The 20,082-nt window shown below is 42.7% G+C and overlaps 1 protein-coding gene across 1 annotated transcript in view; it reads right to left on the reverse strand.

The window, feature by feature from the left end:
• Positions 1–20,082, reverse strand: part of ADAMTS14 (ADAM metallopeptidase with thrombospondin type 1 motif 14) — a 98,840-nt gene that overhangs the window by 17,822 nt on the left and 60,936 nt on the right. The window contains exons 7-12 of the mRNA XM_073354774.1: positions 10,313–10,418; positions 8,232–8,375; positions 6,638–6,770; positions 5,831–5,944; positions 1,835–1,983; positions 561–736 (exon numbers count right to left, since the gene is read on the reverse strand). Of these exons, the coding sequence (XP_073210875.1) occupies positions 561–736; positions 1,835–1,983; positions 5,831–5,944; positions 6,638–6,770; positions 8,232–8,375; positions 10,313–10,418 (822 nt within the window). The remainder of the gene's footprint in view (positions 1–560; positions 737–1,834; positions 1,984–5,830; positions 5,945–6,637; positions 6,771–8,231; positions 8,376–10,312; positions 10,419–20,082) is intronic.

The raw sequence follows: 20,082 nt of genomic DNA on the forward strand, positions 1-20,082 counted from the left end.
TCACAGATAATGCAAAGAGCATTTTCCTGCTGTATTTCAGGTACTTGTGATGTCCTTAGTGCTCACAACGGAAACCCTCAGCTTCTGTAGGTAAGGGAAAGTGAGTTTTGGGAACCTAAAGGGCTGGTGATGGAATATGGAGCTTTTCACCCCTGGTCTTTAAAGAGCACTGAGATAATACAAGCATGAAAGATATCACATAAAACCCAATTCAATTTTTTCTCTTTCAATGACAGCTCAGTGGGGGGGGGTCTTTGATAGTGTCCTACCAGTGTGAAAGGCATAATCACATACACCTGTAGGAGCCACTACAGTAGGCAAACAGTGGCAGCAGTGTCATTCCAATAGCAAGGAAAAAAATATATACAGGTCATAAGTTGTGGTAACTCAGGACCAATCCCAGAACTGTCCAAAGAAAGAGCTATCCCCATTGCCATACTGTAGCCTATCCAACCTCTTCTGAATGGTCCCCAGGGAATGTATGCAGCCCACAAAGCAAACAGAAGTCCGGTCGATGGCTACACTAGCACTGCCTGGACGAATGGGCTATCTCCACTCACCATCATGGTGCTCATAAGGAAGCCACGTGTGTTTGGAGTTCTGGTGGGTATAATAAGAGTTACGCTTAGAACACTGCTGGGCACGGAAATCTTCATAGGGTCCACGACACTCTTCAGTATTGCAGACCTGGTACTCATAAATGGCACCTGGGCAATGGCGCCCACCATAGGCTGGACTAGAAAATAAATAGGGGGATAAAGAATTTTGAAACTATTTCAGAAAGGGGTACTGAGACCTGACGCAGCACAGCTCTACTTGGGATTGTGCGTGAGGGAGGCTTTCATGACTGCCTCTCTGAAGCATGGAGGTTCTAATACAATAGCATAAGGTCTCATGAAAACTTTAACTCTAGAAACACCGTCCACAGGTCTCCGTGAAATCTTTTTTTCTCTTCACTTGACTGACTTTCCCCACAATCCAGTCCAGACGACCATCATGTTAAAGGACAAATGTGTACATAGAAAGACTTATTTATATTAGGTTAGTCATTAAAAGCACCAAAGTAACAGTGAAATCTGGTGAGCCCACAATTCATACCTATCACTACCAACTTCGTGCTACTTTGACAGTCCATGTGAGCACACTTGGCTCACAGGTTAGGATTCTTGTCCCCTGCCAGCATGTAAGAGCAATGAAGTGGTACAAAGTACACGTGTATTTCCATAACTGCGAACTGCTATCACCAGGTCACTGAGCCGAGAAGCTGGGTTTGATCCGTTCGGAGCCCATCTGCCTTAACAGTGCTTCCTTATTGTTACTGCTCCTCTGGGCTAAAGGAAGGTGACCAGCTCAGTTTGATTACGTCAAGCTTCAATCCTATTAGGTGCATGTGGAGAGAAGGAGTTAAACAAATTGTAGCTCAGCGTTTAAATTTAGGGATTACAGCTGGGATTTTCAAAGGAGCCTAAGGGAGTAGGATAAACAAATCCTATGGGAGTTAAGAGCCTAATTCCCTCAGGCTCTTTGACAATCCCATCTTACATATCTGACCATAAGAGATGCCCATGATTTATAGCAACCCAAACGAAGAAAGGATGGACAAGTATATCCCTAAAGTTTGCTAGGCTCTGTGAAGGAGAGTTCCCTTTAATGCTCTGACACTCCGTGCTGTGGTACCTAGGCATGGCCCTTCCTCTCTCCAGTTTATTCAATTGTCCAGAACTTCGCCTTCCTTATGACTGACCTACTGGAGGAAGGAGGAGGAGGCCGCCCTGGTTCTCTGCCACTTCCAATGCGGCCAGGTCTAAGAGAATTAGCAGAAAGCCAAACTTACGGTGGGTTGCTGCAGTTCCTGCTGCGGGAGCGCACCCCACCCCCACATGTCCTGGAGCAGGAGCCAAATCTGGACCAGGAACTCCAGCTGCCATCCTGGCTGTAAGGCTGCTCTGAAGTCTTCCAGATGCAGTGACCCTTGAAACACCACTGGAGCAGGAGAAGAAACGGGTTACTGGAACACCTGCCTCTTCATAACTGTCTAGTGGTAGTGAGGAGAGAGATTCTATAGCCACAGGGGCACCCGGCTTAACAACATGGTTTGGAATCTGGGTCTCCCTCTCCTATCGGTCAGATGGACATGACAGACAGTGGCGACTATGAAGTCATGAAACCTTAACGTAATAAAGAAAGATCTCGGGGGCCTGAGTGGAGGAGTGGACTAATGAACTAGCCTATCCCCTCCGGAGAGCCAAATTCAAATCCTGACATAGGTCACCAGTGAAAGTGAGCTGGGTTTGGTGGTTTCATCCTAGTTCCCATTTGTTCACTCACATTAGGTAAAACTTCTGCTCAGAAGGCTAGGAATGGTTGGCAGGGTTCACTGCACAGGTACAGTTCTCTGGGTCCCAGCACCAATATATCAAAGGACATCACAGATCAGAACTGAGGTGCATTGGCAGAGCTTGCACAGCATTTGCCTCTATTATGCTTGGTTCTCACCATGTGCAACAAACTTCTCACTTTCACAAACACAAAATTCAGTAACAAAAGTTATAACAAAATCTCCCATAAACTAGAGATTTGTCTCCATGAAAATTGCCTGGCTCCAGAACCTCAGCTACAGCCAGAGAGCACACAGCTCAGTTCAGAAAGGGGTGTGAAGGCTGCTCTAAGTCAACAGTTGCCAACGGTTCTAAGGGGCACATACAGCACCAGAGGCACTGGAGGAATATAGAGATGTCCTAGCCATGCCTCCTTTCTCTCAGCCACACCCATTATGCTGGCACCCTGTGGCTGGTTCTGCTAGCTACGTGCCCAGATTACAATAGTGAAGTAGCAGCACGACACTCCAGGACCTGAGCCATAGTTTTGGTTGACTTTGGTTTTGGGCTTGATACACTGCATCTAATTATTGCGGACCGCAGGGTGTATCCCATGGATCCCACAGCGTGAATGGCACGTGTCCCTCAGCCTCGCATTTAAACAGACAGTGAAGCAATCCAAATCCAGTGGCTTTGCCACAAGAGCATAGAATTACTCTGCGGCCAGGACTAATAGTCTATACTACTTCAGAGGAACATTGTCAAGCAGTTGAGGCTCAAAATTTGACTTTCCTTAGAACTGTTACAAACTGATGAAGAATATCCCCTAGTTAGTAAATATATAGGGCCAGATCCTCAGCTGGAGTAAAACAGCATAATTCAACTGAAGTCAATATAATGCTTTATACTAGCTGAGGGTCTTGCACCTGGTTTATTTTGGGGTTTTTTGTTTTGTTTTTGTTTTAAATCATCTCTTCATATCTGAGAAACTGAAAAACACAATGGTCACTGTTTATTCTTGACAATATCGTATGTTTGCCCCATTGCTGTAGAGACAGAGGCAGAAAGTGCATGAGGACAAGTTCAAGTTTGTTACCTGTGAATGCACAAACCTTGCTAGAAGCTGTTGAATGCACAAACACACATCATTAGATGATTCATCTGCAAGAGATGCCCTTTAAGATCCTTTTTTATGTAAATTGTTTTTTTGGGTTCGTGGCTTGTCTTTCCCTCAACCCGTTAACTTTCTGTCTGTTCAGACACTCCAGCATGCACTGCATTGATGATGTCAATAACCCCTGTCATTAGCACTGCAGTCTGCATATGAGGCAGGATAAGTCTGTTTGCATTCAATATTCAGCAGCTTTCTACATTTTCTGGATTTTTACATTTGAGTTCTATAGGATATCAAATAAGAATATTCAGCCAAAGCATTTCCTTGGCCCTTCTGCAGGCAAAACTCTTGTTGAAATCAGTGGGAATTTTGCTACAGTAAAAACTGAGTATAAATTTCAGGATCTGATCCTTTAAGGGGAAAATGTTATTTTGAATAAAAAATGACTGGCTGGAATGATTTAATTGAGATTGGTCCTGCTTTGAGCAGGGGGTTGGACTAGATGACCTCCTGAGGTCTCTTCCAATCCTAATCTTCTATGATTCTATGACTTGCCTTATCTCGAAAGCATTTGGTAACTTCTAAAAAAGTTAGCTTGCTTCTTGACAAATCATGTCCAAAAATATTTGCCAAACTGAAAAGGTCCCAACCATTAGGAAAAGGAATATTAGGAGGCAATAAAATATGGATAATAAAACAAATAAGCATTTTAGCAGGTTTGGCTGTATTCCTAGCTCTGCCACTAAACAGTTGTATGACCTTAGGTGAGTCACTTCATCTCAGTTTCCTCTGCAATCCTTTGTCTTTCCTCTCTATTTAGACTGTTAAGTTCCTCAGGGACTGTCTCTTAGTCTGTGTCTGTACAGCACCTCGCACAATGGGTCCCTGATCAGTAGATGCTACTGTAATAACAACAAATAATTTGATACACTGCATAGGCTTTCACATCTAGTCAGCCAATTCAAATCCAACCCAGGCAGAGATATGGAGCTGTCTCTACAAGGTCCTTTTTTGAAATGGGTTGGTCTTCTCAGTCCAGATCAAGACAAGAATTCATAGCCCCAAACCACCACCACAACTGGCATTAACTAGCCCCTTTTTGGCAGCCACAGGAGAGAGGAAGGGAAATGAACAGGGCTGCAGACTGAACTATCTTTCACCTCTAGAAGCGACAGCTCGTGATCAGGGTTGAGAAACACTGGCAGGATGATGCCACTGCTGCCCATGCTATGCCTGCTGTGTGGATAAACCACAGATTTCAGTCTCCAGATGTTTCAATCTCGGCACCTTTCACCACCATTATATGTAATGTGCACACACACACATTTACAACCTAATTTTAGAAGTTCTAGACAGGGCTCATTTAAGGACAAGCTGTTCAATAAGGCAACATCTTGTGTGAGATCACTGTGACTTATTTTAAAGTTATTAGAAATTGTTCATTATTTTAAACATGTCCATCCACTATGACAAGATTTCATTCTCAAATGTTGGCATGATATGGAATAGGAAGTTTCATACCACAACATCTAAGCATTTTATATCCAGATTTCCCCTTCAAATAAGTCTATTTTGGGGGCAGCTTCTTCAAAATGCAAAGTTTTCTGCTGTCATTGCCTCTGGGACTTCATGGCTGAATAAAACGCTCCAGTTGCTTTTCTGACTCATTGGCACTTGCATACTGTGGTAACGAACATTATAGGAAACCCTGAAGTAGACAGATCCTGTGATCAAGTCATAATCCTGAATTTATGACATCACAGTCTGTTACCATGGCATTAACTGTAACATCACAAAGTTAGCAAGCAGTGTGGCTTCACTTTAGAACAGAGTAGCAGGAGCAAATGGTCTGTAAAGAAGAAAATCCCTTGTCTGAACATAGATGTACTGGATAATTAGGGAAAAAAACAACAATAACTGTACTCCTTTAAGTGAGGAAAATGTTGAAAGCCACATAAGTGGAAATGATTATGAGTGAGTTATTATAAAGTAATGCTTAGCATGGACACTTCTCTCAAAGGCGCACTGTTGTCTCTAAAGGAATGGGCCCTTCCAATCTTTCTGAATAAAACATATGGTACAGAGCAGATGTAAAAAGAGATGTGCTTTTCAAGATGCATGAGACTATAGTTCCTCTTTTCCCCAGGCCTGTAATTTAAATATGACTTACAAACACTTTTCTTACGGAGTACAGTGTACATTCAGTGTGTGCACGTGCCTGGATCTGCATGAGTCAGTCTGTGCACGCATAAATAAATATCAGTGCATGTATCAGTGCGTTCGCATGCCTCAGCATGTATGTGCATGTACATTTTTGAATGTACCATTATGATGAGGGTCATGTCTATTTCCCAGTAATAGTGAATCCAGTTTGTATCCTGCCCACTACCGCAAGTACCTTGCCTGATGAACATTCGGTCCCATCCAAGGGGGGCCCTTTCTTCGTTTTGCAGAAGTAAGGGTTATCTGGATGGCTGCACCACAGCTGCTTGCAAGGGTCAAAGGTTCTGAACTGTGAAGCAAACAAGAGCCCTTCTGTTATTGTAATGGGTAGATAGTCTAACCACCTCATCCACTCCCAACCCTGAAATTATGAGCATGTAAGAGAGAGAGCAGGTAGAGTCAAGAACTCTGAACCTTTCCCATTGCAGAGATTCAGACCCCAGGGAGGCAGAAGCAACATCATGAAATTAGTTTTGAAGTGAAGCTGAGAGTGCCTCTTGTTTCAAACAACTGTTTTCAACCCACTTGGACCCCTTCCCTCTTCTACAGTCTGAATGTGGACAATCCTAGCTCCTTCATTTTGAAGTTGCTTTTCTAACCCCCCGTCCAGAAATTTGTTGCAGCTCTTCCATCGGGCCAACAGAAGATGCAATCATCCTCCAGGGTGCTCTCACTTCTGATCCAATCTGGTGAATGGGAGGGAACAGAAAAGACTGGAGCCAGTCCCTCCACCCTAATCCTCTTGGAGGCTAAATAAGCCTAATAAACCACGCCAGACAATGACGTGACATTGACATCGCAGAGACATCGCAAGATGCTACCAAACCCAGGGCTACTTCACACTTGGCCCACAGAACCGCTACGCAACAACCCCCCCGCCACTGCCTCCTTAGTGCACTCTGTCACTGAGTGGGACTTCCTTTCATTCTACAGCCAGAGAACGGGAAAAAATCCAGACCCTATTAATAGGAGCAATACTCACAGCTGTGCATGTTTTGTAACCCACACCAAAGTCAAAGCGGCACTGTTCATCCATAGAGTAATTGATTCCCGGGAGCTCTGGTAACTTGGGCCATTCATGCTCAAAGGGATCGTCTAGCAGGCAGTCATAGGAACTGCAATGACATCAGGCAAAGACAAAGTTGCATTGAATGTTGCAAAATCTACTCTTTCCCCACACCTTTCTTCTTTATTGTTTTGTGATTTTACCTATCTATTCCCCTGACCTCCTGTATTAAGACATCTTTACTTTCTTGACCCTCCCCCACAACCCTTACAATAGCCACCACCACCATGTGCGTTTTTCCATCAGCTAGGAGAAGATGATGCATGGCTCCACCATAGCCACTTCACAGGCTGGGAGCAGCACCCTCTGAGAAAAAATTTGTCTCTGCTACAACAGCTCTGGCGGTGTCCATCATCACTCGCTGACAACTCCTCCCTTGGGGTGAAGAACTGGCAAGTTCACTACCAGGTGCCTAACTGTCACCATCAAGGAAAAACTCTACGTTAGCAAAAGGTGCTGTAGTCACAACACATGCAAGGTGGTCAGAAGATTCCAGTCCAGGATTTATTGCTACTTCTCCTTCCCAAAATAAAAAGGTTGAAATGAAACCAAATCCTGGCTAGATTCAGCTGGTTATAAAGCTGTTCCTCCTGTAATTCTTTTTAAATTTTGCTTCAAACAAATGCCCAACTTACTGGGGCGTTACACTTTCTGCAAGATGCAAAACACTGGCCAGTCTAAAGGCTAGGCAGGGGCATTGCAGGTAGAAACATGTGAACTGCTCAACTCAAGCTGCAAAATTACTTAACATCAACTTTGATGTGTCCTCAAAATAGCAATGATTCACTTGAATTTTGTGTGAGAGTGTGTGTGTGAGAGAGACTCTGTGTGTGTGTATATAACTTTTTGTGAACCTCAGCTTCAGCGATATCTGCATCTTTTTTCAGGCTACTATTTGCACAATCCGTTGAGTAAGAACCTGATTTGTTAAGGCAAGTCACGGGAGGAGGTCACATAATTTTCTACTGTGTTTCTGAATGGCTAGACCTATCCCAGGTGATCAGAAGTGTCAGTTCAGCAAAAGTCACTTTCACATAAACATTTTTTAATGAAGATATGAACATGATCTTTGGAGAGACCCAGGGGCTCTCCCTCCAGTATGTTTTTTCATGTGTTGAGTATGGTATGTTCTGAGCCTATTCAGCAATGATCATCAGTCCATAGCACAAAATTAACAGATCAATAAATGCAATAAATGCAAAATAAATGCAATTCATTATATCACTAAAAGAAGGGGAGAATTAACAGGGAAGCTAAAGTAAGCACTATCTTTCAAGGTTGGGGTTCAGAGACCAGAGTTAAGGCCCTAAGAGAAAGTTTATATTGTGTCTGCTGCACAAGATTCTTTTTGGTTTTGCTTTCCTTATTCAAATGTATCTTTGCAATAAGAATGCTTCCACTCTCATTCTTCCATGTCTACACTAGTTCATACAAATGCATGCAATCATTCATTTGTACAATAAAAACATAGACTAGCTAGTCTAAATCATAGTTGTTGAAATTGACCTACTGTATGTATCGGTTCAACTCCTGCTTGCTGCATCGGGACCAATGGTAACGGTGGAATGCAGCTTGCACTAGTGGTGCCATAATGCTCCCCATGCTGGTCTCATCTGCACACCGGTTCCCCTGGCCATCATGTTCCATACCTAACCTGTTAAAAAAGCTGGTGAGTTGTGTTCCAAAGGGACATGCCAGGTAGACAGTTATCAGTAGCATTTTGGATAAGGACATTTCCTGTAAAAGCCTCTATTTAACTGGATGAGGAAGGAGGCATATTCACTGCATCTCTTCCACTGGTTGAACCAATAGTTGCGACTTTTCCAGCATTCCATGCGATTCCTGCACCAGTAAGAGTGCTGGTCTGCACAGAGACAGAGCAGGAATAAAATGCAAGGAACTGAACTTACCAGCTATGGCTATTAGAACTAAGAGCCGGCCTCTAGGATATGGCTCAGGCTCAATTCAGGAGCATAAGAAAAGTCTTTGTCCAAGACAGGAACTTACAGAAGAGGCTTCTAAATTTTTCACAGCTAAGATCCTGAGTAGTGATGTACTAGAAATTCAAGGATTGCAGACACTACAGGTCCTAGCAGATAATGCTCCATTTTGATCCTAACAGTCCCTTCTGAGTTAAATAAGGAGCCTTTTTTGATGGAACATGTACTGTCTGCCTGCTGCACACCAATTCTAAACGTGGGCACAGGCACAGACCTTGTTGCAGAACTTTATTGGTCACATTTGGCCTGTGGGCTTCAGTTTGGGCATTTTTTCTTTAGAGGAACTTCAGAATGCTGACTTGAGAAAAACTCAAATGTCTGAAAACCAGAAAATGCAAAGTTAAGATTGCCCATGAAACTTAACACATTGACTGCAGCTGGAGTGTATGTAAACAATTCCCATTGGCTACTGCCATGTCCAGGGGAACAGAGGGTAAGTGGCATGGATATTCTTTTTTTTTTTTTTTTAATTTTATTCTCTAATAGTGCTAGATGGAATCCCGTGAGAGACACTGAATGGATATATAAAAGGAGGTGAAGAGACTGTACATTTCTGGGGTTGATAAAGTAAAGATATGTGTGTTAACAGGGCACACTGGCGCATTGCTGAAAGACGGCAGAGTTAAGGTTGCATAGGCAACCTTAACTCTGCATTTCCTGGTTTTCAGAAGTTTTGAGTTTTGCTCAAGTTAGCATTCTGCAAGATGACATACCACCAAGCAACCTTAACTCTGCATTAATGTAGGTTGGGTTTTTTTTGCCACTGAATACATATACATACTCCCATTAGCATTGCTGAGGAGAACAGAATAACGGAAACGAGATGGAAGAGGTCTATTCATATCAAGATCGCTTACTACAATATTATTTTCAGAATGTTTGTCCAGTCTAGTTTGAAATTATTCAAGCAATAGGGCTTTCTATCACTTTGTTCAGAGCCTACTGTTTCTCACTTTTGGAAATATTTCTTTCTGTGTACACCAAATATTGCTATTCTTGATTTCATCCCATTATTCCCTCTTACAGCCCCTTGAATCACTCTGTTCTCGACTGAGAGGCTGTTGTACTCACAGGAGAAGCAGGCAGACAACCTGGGGGCACTTGTACATACCAGAATGTGTCTGGTAATTAAAGGACTTTGGAGGTTATAGTTTATATCTATACATGAGTAGTAGGTGAAATTTTATGTTTCTGCCCACTTTACAGCACCTCCACCTACAATTCACGTTTAGAAACAAAACACAACATCCAAGGACATTCAATTTCCAGATGCATTCTGGTACCAAGGTGACAGATTTTAAGATGTGCAGATATGTAGACTGTAAACTCTAAGGCAGAGATTGCCTTTGAGTTGCTCACTAGACTTACTATACTACAAAGAGATTTATTCACTCCTGTATTTGCCCGTTTTGGCAGCCGTGTCAGTAACTTGGAGGGCCATTATTTCATCACATCACAACTTCTCATACGTCAGCAAGTCCACTGCATACAGCAATGCTGAGCCTGGGGGACTAAACACCCTGCTGAACTACCATGCAACGATGAAGAAAAAAAAAGATAAAATGTCCAACTGTCTCTTCCAATGACTTACACATGGCCGGTCTCGTGGGCAACCACGAATGCTGAGGAGAATCCATCTTCGTGGTTGAGAGTACAACTGCGTAGAGGGTGGCACATACCAGTGACGGGAGCATAACCTGGAGCAAGACAGAAGACAAAGCAAGAGAAAGGAGGTGGGTGGTTCAAGAGAAGGGAAAAACCACAAGCTAGAGCCATTCCAAATGTATTTCATGCCCAGCTCCCTGCTGAGGGACACGGAATCCACAGCTGCCTGGGAATATAAATGAAGTCTATCAGATGTTGCACCGGCTCATATCTCACGGAGGGAAACGGGCCTGGAGGGTATTAGAATTACACACTGTTTGAACCTTGCCTTGCCACCTGCAATAACTGTGTTGCACTCATTCCTGGCTCATTCTCACCCTAAGGGAACAGAAACATTGTCCATATCTTAAACAAATGCACCAGCAACTGCTATAATCCAATGGCCACCTGTTCAGATGGATTGAAAACATATTTGACAGCCTCCTCGCCCCTTTCTGCACCTATTCGCATCTCTGACTGCACATCTGACTTGCCAGCTCCTTCTCAGATTAATCTCATAGTAGTTTCCTCTGTAATTTTCCTCAGAAGCTTGTTGCGCTAGGTGGCAGAAGGGATTGCTCATGGGTTACAGAGTCTTTTACCCTGAGATTGCTGTTTCAACTCTGGTCCAATCCACAGTCCCGAAAACCGTAATCATCTGATGGCTGTTTGATAGCCTATGTCAGTGGCTCTCAACCTTTGCAAACTACTGTACCCCTTTCAGGAGTCTGATTTGTCTTCCGTACCCCCAAGTTTCACCTCACTTAAAAACGACTTGCTTACAAAATCAGACATAAAAATACAAAAGGGTCACAGCACACTGTTACTGAAAAATGGCGTACTTTCTCATTTTTACCATATAATTATAAAATAAATCAATTGGAATATAAATATTGTACTTACATTTCGGTGTATAGTATATAGAGCAGAATAAACAAGTCATTTAGTTTGTACTGACTTCACTAGTGCATTTTATGTAGCCTATTGTAAAACTAGGCAAATATCTAGATGAGTTGATATATCCCCTGGAGGACCTCTGCATACCCCCAGGAGTATGTGTAGCCCTGGTTGAGAACCACTGGCCTATGTGAAACGGACTGGCAGTCTCAGCCCAGTTTATAATAGAGAGGTGGACACCAACTGACAATCTCATCAGACAAAAACTTAATCAGCCTGGAAGCCAATCTACCTTCACAGTTTTCCAGGTCAAGGAGATGGGTGGTGTGGAGCAGCCTGTACGCTGCAGCTGCCAGCGCAATGGATATACAAGGGATAGTCTCTGTGGCAACTTTCATCAGCACTAAATACAAAAAAAAATCCCTCTGACCCTGGAATGCTCCCTGGCATTTCAGGCTCTTTTGGGGCAATGAGCAAATGGAGAGAACTGATCAAGGATGTGCGGGAAGTTCTCCCCCATCCCTCTCACAAGTTGATTTAATTTGCACTAGTTATTCAGCAGTGAGTGACAGTATCTGGAGCAGTGCCACAGCAGGCAAAACTAAGAGGGCAACGTGTCAGGTAGGTGGCAAGAGGGGAAAACAAACACTACCAAGAAAGAAACCTAAGCCAAGGAGTTGACCAAATACCTCAACTGGTGAGTACCCACTGGGACATGGACATGGTTTCTAGTGAGGTCATCTTGGTTGCCTGTGCCAAGAACAGGCTAATATTACACTTACATACCCAAACATTCCTAATATTTTCCATTCCATAATGGTAATGCATCTTGCCTAACCAGACTGCATGTGCAGAATGGCACCACTGTTCAATTTAACCCCATCTCCTCCTACAGGCAGCAGATGAATGTACAGATTCTATGTCGATATTGGTGGCTGCCACCTTCTGCGCCACGGGCCATGAGCACCCAATACAGCTGATGATTCTCATTGCTCTGAAGAAATTCGATATAAAACAGGCCATAGAAAAAGCACCCCAGCCAGGGCAGCAGTTCCTTTAGAGGGTGAATTTGGGGACTAATGAAAGGGAATGGATGAGAGGTAAGCATAATGTGTACTAACGTGCAAGGTTACACAAGCAGCCTTGTCAATGCACCTCTGTGCTAATCTGCAACACCCCTCAACTCTCCTATAGCTGTGTGAATGCTGCACTTCCATCCTGACCTGCAGATCTCTACTATACACATCCCGGTGCTCTCCAGACCAGAGATTACAAAAATGAAGAATTATGTGGCTGATAGGACATGGACAAATGTTCACAAGGAACTGAGATAGGATCATAGAGCAGGGAAGGATATGCATCTACCCAGTACACTATCCTTCGATCAAGTCATGTGCAGTGGGTCAGCTGTGCATGGCGTAGCAGATTCAGTGATGTCCCATTTTTCAATCTTGTGGGGAGGGGTGTTTCATACTTCATTTCTGCCAAATTCAAATTCAAGCTTTTCGAATGAACTCTGAAATATATGGCTTTTAAAAGACCCTTTTTGGGATCCAGGGAAAGGCAGCTAATGAAGGAAAGGCTTATAAGTTCTACAGAGGTTTATTAAAAGTGGGGCCAGATCATGCTGTGCCACTTTGTCACCAGGCATTTTTGGATAGTAAAGATATTAAAGGAAGTCTAAATGAATTATTTATGGAGCTGAGCTGCTACTAATCAGCAGGAGATGGGAGTTTGGTGACCATATTCTCACAAACATCCATGTTCTCTGGGATAATTAGGATAGAGGAGAGGATAATTAGAACTGTAAGAATAGTTCAGGTGGAAATCTGAACCCATCAGAATCAATCCCATTCACATGTGACAAAGGAACTCAAACATATGAAAGTCTGGGTTCAATGCCCTTGGCATAACGTCATAGCCTGATGCTGCTTGCCTCACAGTGATCTGTCAGCACAGAAGAGTCTGCATTCCAGAGGATGGGCACAGGGAAGGTCTCTGTGCATGGGCAAGCAGTCAGCTAAGAACGCCCCTGAACTCTGGGAGCCTGTCCCTATGTCTGCTTTCCATGCCGCTGCCCATCTTATTCCCACGCTCTGGAAACTGATGCTTGGTCTATCCTGAAAAGTTGGCATTTTAAAGCACATGAGCTTGCTGCAGTGGCACTGAAATGTCCGGAAATGTGCACAGACACACTGTCAAAACTCTCAGTGCCAGATTTATTACTGTGATCTCTAAGTTACTGTAGCTTCCATGTTTAGTCATTTTGGCCCAAATTTGTTCCCACTAAAATCAATCAATGATCAGTGCTAGCAAATAAATCAATGCAGCTGACCTTAACAGGAGCGGCGCTGTGCTCTAACGACTGTTTCAGCCTGACTGACTCCCTCCCCTGGCTGGAATCCCTATTTTGAACATTGACACTATGCTGCCATTTTTCCAGGAAGCTCGTGACTGCAGTGACTTCTCTGTACTATGTATCTTCCAGGCCATTTGTTTCCCAGAAACCCAGTAGTGGTGGAACAACCAATATTAATTACTCTGGAACAAGGTGGAGTGGGAAGGATGTGAGTGGAACTGAATCTAATTCATAAACAATGGATTAGTGGATCAGCACTTTGTACAGCTGGCCAAGGATGATAAAATAACACAAAAGTGAATAGTTTCCTGAGGACTCCTCCCAAATGAAGGTCCGGAAGACTTTAGTAGTTGACTCCATGGCCACCCTGATAGGACTGAATGCCTGCAGTAAAGGCAGTTGTTAAGAAAAAAGGAGTTCAATTAAATCGTTGTGTAATTCTTTACACTTGTGCTCTCTGTCTGTGTGTTTACCTCATGCTACAAGGAGTTTCCAAGACCAGCAGCTATGTTCCAGTGTTCCCATAGTAATGGTCCGTCACAAGTAAGGTAGTCAACTGGGCAAACACGGAACTGGACAAGACATGACTTCTAGGCTTCTAGAGAGACAATGGATTGGGGTTCCGGCCATGAGAGTCATGTTTGTAAATAGGGATCTTAAGGAGGTAAATAAACAGGGCCCTTCCAGGGACCTTCTGGAAATGCACTGAGAGAGTCATAGAAGCTACATATTTGGGGCAAGGGCCAACGGTGTAATACACCTCTAGGTGCTCCATGGTTGGTATCCTAGCAGCCGCCACTGTTAAACAGGGATTTGGGACAGGGAAAAAAGAAGCCTCCCTGAAATAGTCTGAAGGAGGCAGCTCAAAGACTGAGCCACATGGAGCCCAGAAGAGACTAGGGAAGAGGAGAGGAGGGAGGAACGACAAGAGACCATGTTGTCTTATTGGGCTGTGCTGGGTCAGATACAGCCAGTTATGACCATACTGCTGGGCACACTAGCATTACTGCAATACAATCCCCAGGCCATTAAAGAGAAATCAAATAGTGGAAGATGGGGAGCAGGACAGGAGCTACTGGGGCTTTGACTGGTACAAACAACACAAATACACTTCAGGAGGACAACAAGGGGGGCATATAGCTAGCAAGTATGCAGCAGTCTCCCAAACAGCTGATTCCTAATCATTCCTTAAGGAGAGTTCAATAATGGTACAAATAGGCACCAGTCAATCAAATGACTACTCCTGACTTTCAATCATTCCTATTTATGCGCCCTCAGGGTGCAATGGCCAACTCTGGTAGCTGCCTCTGACTCGAGCTCAATAGTGTGGACCTTCTGAGATGCGTGCGCACACACAGTATGTGCCATGTTATGTGTATGTTTATTGAGAGACTGGATTGAGTACTATTTGGTGAATATGTTATTTGGCAATTTTGTCAGTTTTCAACAAATAATTTTTAATGATATTCAACCAGCTCAATAACCGGTGAAATACTACTTATCAATTAAATTGTTTGCTAAAAAACCCAGCAATTTTAAGTGACTAATTTGTTTGAATATTTTTTCTGACATTCAGCCAATTGTCCTTAGAAACAGAATGTATATTTTCTATAGAGCCTGCTTACTCTGGAATTTTCAAAGGATCATAAGTTTCTTAAAATACCATTTTTCTTTTTTTTCAAACCAACCCAAGTCAAGTTCTTAAAAATGTAGCCTTCTCTTTGAACAAGTATGGTGAGAATTTTTTAACATGGAAAATCTGCGTTCACCCTCTCCAAACTCACATGGCTAAAGGGACTTTATTCAAACTCAAACTTTCAGACAAAAAAATATTATCTTCAAAAAAAGACCGATGCACAATTTTTGAGAGCTTAACGAAATCATCTGCTCTTGGTGAGGTGGTGGTCAAAATGGCAAGCAAGATGTAACAGGCTGAATCAAGAAAAAGACAGAGAGAAATGCTGAGAGTACAAGAATCTCATTGTATGGGCCACACCTTAAATACTGTGTTCAGTTCTGGCCAAACCTTTTAAATAAATATATTGAAATGGTCCCGAGAGGGTGCAACAAAAATGATTAGACCCATGGAAAGTTTTTCTATTTGAGGAGAGATTGAATAGATTTTGTTTAGAGTCCAATACTGAATGGTATAAGGAAGGTCAATTTACTCTCTCAAAACAGAAGACCACCAATGAAGGACAGTACCCAATGAATTAAAAGGACAATCCATTTGAAAATGATAAAAAAATTACTCAAAAAATACTTAACCTGTGAGCCTCACTGGCAAAAGGTTTTACTGAGGCAAAAAGCACAGTAGGATGCAAAAGATGAGGAGATATTTATATGGATAATAAAAATGTCCTAAGTTATCACAGCTAGCATTACAAAATATTCAGTAACATAGATGTTCGTGTTTCCAAACACTTGCTAACCACTAACTGGATTTAGCAAGAAACTTCCTCCAGCAACTGCCTGTTATCAAATTATTGCCCATTATTGAGGGTTTACTCCTTCCTGTGGCATATCTGGTGCTGGTCACTGCAGAGGAAGCTACCAGCCAGATGAACCATTAGTCTAACCCATTATTATAATTCCTATGTTCAGGCAAAGACCAGGCACGGAAAATTTCAAACCAATAGATTAATGTTTTGGAAAATTATGGGCATAGGAAAACAGAATGCTATAATGGACACAGTTTGCAACCTTAACTATAGTGGCTTCACTGTGTACATGCTATAGGGGGAGGGAGGGAATCTTATTTTGCTTCAGTTTAAAAATTCATTTTTTTCTTCAGTTTCAATGTGCGCTTGAGTGTGTTTCTGAATATGATCAACTTGATTCCCCTGATTCTGACACCTTGTGGGACAATTTCAAGAATAAGACACTAGCTACTGCCAAGGATGTCTTTGGAATAACAAAGGAAAAACAACCTGACTGGTTCGCCGTGCCTGAATATCTGCTGCTCCCACTCATGGAAAAGAAGAAGCAAGATCGCTTAACTTTACTTCAACTCTACTAGGTCCAGAACTCTTACGCTTAAAGAGGCTACAGCTGTGGTCCAGAAAGCCATCAGAGAATGTGCCCAGAAGTATTAGCAAGACCTGTGCAAAAAAATTCAGACCTGCTTAGAAAGAGGGGACATTCGTGGTACCTATGATGGAATCAAAGAGGCACTTGGTTCAATTTGTAAAAAGACTGCAAACCTGAAAGCGAAAGATGGTAACCATGCTGACAGACAGGCAAGAACAACTTCTCTGTTTATCAGGGTTGTGTCCTCAGTACCTTCCTTTACGGCTGTGAAAACTGGATCACATACTCTGAACAGGAGCAGAGATTGAACAGCTTCCACCTTCGCTGTCTCAGAAAAATCCTTGAAGTCACTTGGGACCAACAGATCACTAACTACGAGATCCTTGAGAGAACCGGCCTACAGTCTATGCAGACTACGCTGGACACTCACAGACTTCACTGGCTGGGACACGTGGAACATATGCCTCAAGATCATCCGCCAAAATCTGTGCTCTATGGCCAACTCAAGAACTACTCACAATGCAGAGGAAGGCCAAAACTTTGATATAGCGACAAGGTCAAGCAAGGCCTCAAGAAATTCAGCATTCCCACTGACAACTGGGAGAACCCTGCCTACTGCTCAGTCTAGAGAAGCCAGGTCAAGGCTCATGCAGTCATCATGGAGAGCCATAAGAAACCCCAGCCTGAGGCCTGCAGGCATGCCGGGAAGCAGAGTGTGCTCCAACCTCCAACTGGTGAATGGATATGTAGCCACTGTGGGAAGGTGTGCCGTTCATGCAGTGCACTCTTCTCCCACACTACTGTTAAGCACTATTGACTAACTGACTTTGCCATCTTTCCTTTCATCTCTCAAGATGTTGGATGGCCACGTAGTCCACATATTTAGGCTAATTCAGACACCTGTAATTTGTTTTATTGGGTTGGACTTCCCCATCCTATGGTTCTAGACTCTGAGGTCGGTGGCTCAGTGCTGTTCCCTGCAATTTGAGCCAGCTATGCTGCTGCATTCTGGCACCCATCCGCTCACTCAAAAATACTGTGTGAAGAACTGAATGACTATGGATGTCTACTGGAATTAATCTTTGAATTCACTGGTCCTAGGAAATTAAGAGGAGCTATTCCAATATGAAGTCTGTCAGTTAAGCACACAGATCCTATTGTTTGTTAGTTTGCACTATGTACTAGACTAAAGTACTCTGCTTTGGAATAGAGTTCTATGGGCTTGGCAGGTTCTGCAGTTTCTTGTGTGGATGAAGAGCAAGGGTGGACCTGTGATCAGCTAAAGACTGATTCTTGGAAGAGCTAACAGAGGCTAGCTCAGGATTCTTTTCCTATTCCTCATCCTTCCCACACATACCAGAATGACTCAAACCAAAAATGAATGTGTTTTTATGCAATGTTCCAGTTACTGATGTGTTTCATTATCTTCATCAAAAATCTCAGACATTGTCACCACAGAGGGAATGAGTAGAAGGAAGTCTGGAACTAGTCCTTTGAAAATGATGGTATTCAAAAAAATGGAACCTGCTAAGACAAAGAAAGGAATTAACCCTCATATGGCCACAGAAACCCTGCCACAGACACTCATTTTTCAAAATGAAAACGAAATGCTGGAAGGCACTTCATCAAATTCACTGATATCTGAGCTTTTGCGTTCCTATGCACAGTATAATCTCAGCCTCTAAGGTCAGAGGGCCAACAGAAGCACAGGAAGTGCAAGGGAAGAAGGCTTTTTTGGGTTCATGGAATGTTCCCATTCTCAGCTCTATGGTGACCAAGGAACTGGCCCTTTTAAAACCAGGTTTTAAAATATTTTGTGTGCAGAGGTCCTCCCACTGGGCACAATGAGCAAAGCTGAAGTTTTATGCTTTCTTTACATTGTTGTTGTTTTGGTTTGGTTTGGGTTTTTTTGCAGTACCTGGGACATTATTGATAGGTAAGTGTCTAATGTCCAACATAGTCCTAGTTGGGTTTGTGATGACCAGGAGAGCCACATGATGAACTGACAGCCAGGTGTAAAGATTTCGGATCTCTCGAGACACATAGCAAGACTTATGTGCAGTGCTGGGGAGGAGCTTGGTGGTTCTGGTACATGTAGGTACCAATGACAAAGGGAAAGGTAGGAAAGAGATCCTGGAGGGCAAATTTAGGCTACTGGGTAAGAGATTAAAATCCAGGACCTCCATGGTAGCTTTCTCTGAAATGCTTCCAGTTCCATGCACAGGCCAGTTAAACAGGCAGAACTGCAGGGTCTCACCGCATGGATGAAATGACGGAGTACGGGAGGAGAGGTTTCAGTTTTTTTAGGAACTGGAGAACCTTTTGGGAAAGACAAAGTCTTTACAGGAAGGATTGACTCTACCTAAACCAAAATGGTACCAGATTGCTGGCATGTAGAATTAAAAACTTTGTATAGCAGTTGTTAAACTAAGGGTTAGGGGAAAGCTGACAGATGAGGAGCACATGTTTTGAACAGGGACATCCCTTAGGGGAGGATCTATAACAGGGATTATCTATATTCTAGTAAAGAGGAGATGATAGAAGTTGATAAATACAGGTAGGAGCTGAAGAGAAACAGTCAAATGAAAAGAAGTACCATTCAATTACATCACATGAAGGTGGACAACTAAATATCGACAAATTTTATAACTGCTTGTGTACAAATGCTAGGAGTCTAAAATGGGTGAATTTCAGTACCTGGTATTAAATGAGGATATTGATATAATAGGTATCACAGAAACTTGGTGGGACCATAATAATCAACGAGACACAGTAATATCAGAGTAAAAAATATACAGAAATGACAAAGTAGGTCATGCTGGTGGAGAAGTGACACTTTTTGTGAAAGAAAACATAGAGTCAAATATAGTACAAATCTTAAATGAATCAAACTGTACTACAGAATCTCTATGCATAGAAATTCCATGCTTGAATAATAAGAGTATAGGAGTAGGAATATACTACCAACCACCTGCCCAGGATGGTGACTGTGACTGTGAAATGCTGAAGGAGATTAAAAGAGGCTATAAAAACAGAAAACTCAGTAATAATGGCAGATTTCAACTCATAGATCAGTAACTGGTTAAAAGACTGGAAACAAAGGGTAGGAATAAAGGTCAGTTTTCAGAATGGAGAAAGATAAATAGCGGGGACCCTCGTGTATCAGTACTGGGATCAGTGCTGTTCAAAATATTCATAAATGATCTGGGCAAAAGAGTAAACAGTGGCGTGGCAAAGTTTGCAGATGATCTAAAATTACTCAAGATAGTTAAGTCAAAGCACACTGCAAAAAGTTACAAAGGGAACTCACAAAACTGGGTGACTGGGCAAGAAAATGGCAGATGAAATTCAATGGTGATACATGTAAAGTAATGAACATTCAAAAACATAATCCCAACTATACATATAAAATGATGAGGTCTATCTTTCTT

This window comes from Lepidochelys kempii, chromosome 7, assembly GCF_965140265.1.
Source record: "Lepidochelys kempii isolate rLepKem1 chromosome 7, rLepKem1.hap2, whole genome shotgun sequence".
NCBI lineage: Eukaryota > Metazoa > Chordata > Testudines > Cheloniidae > Lepidochelys > Lepidochelys kempii.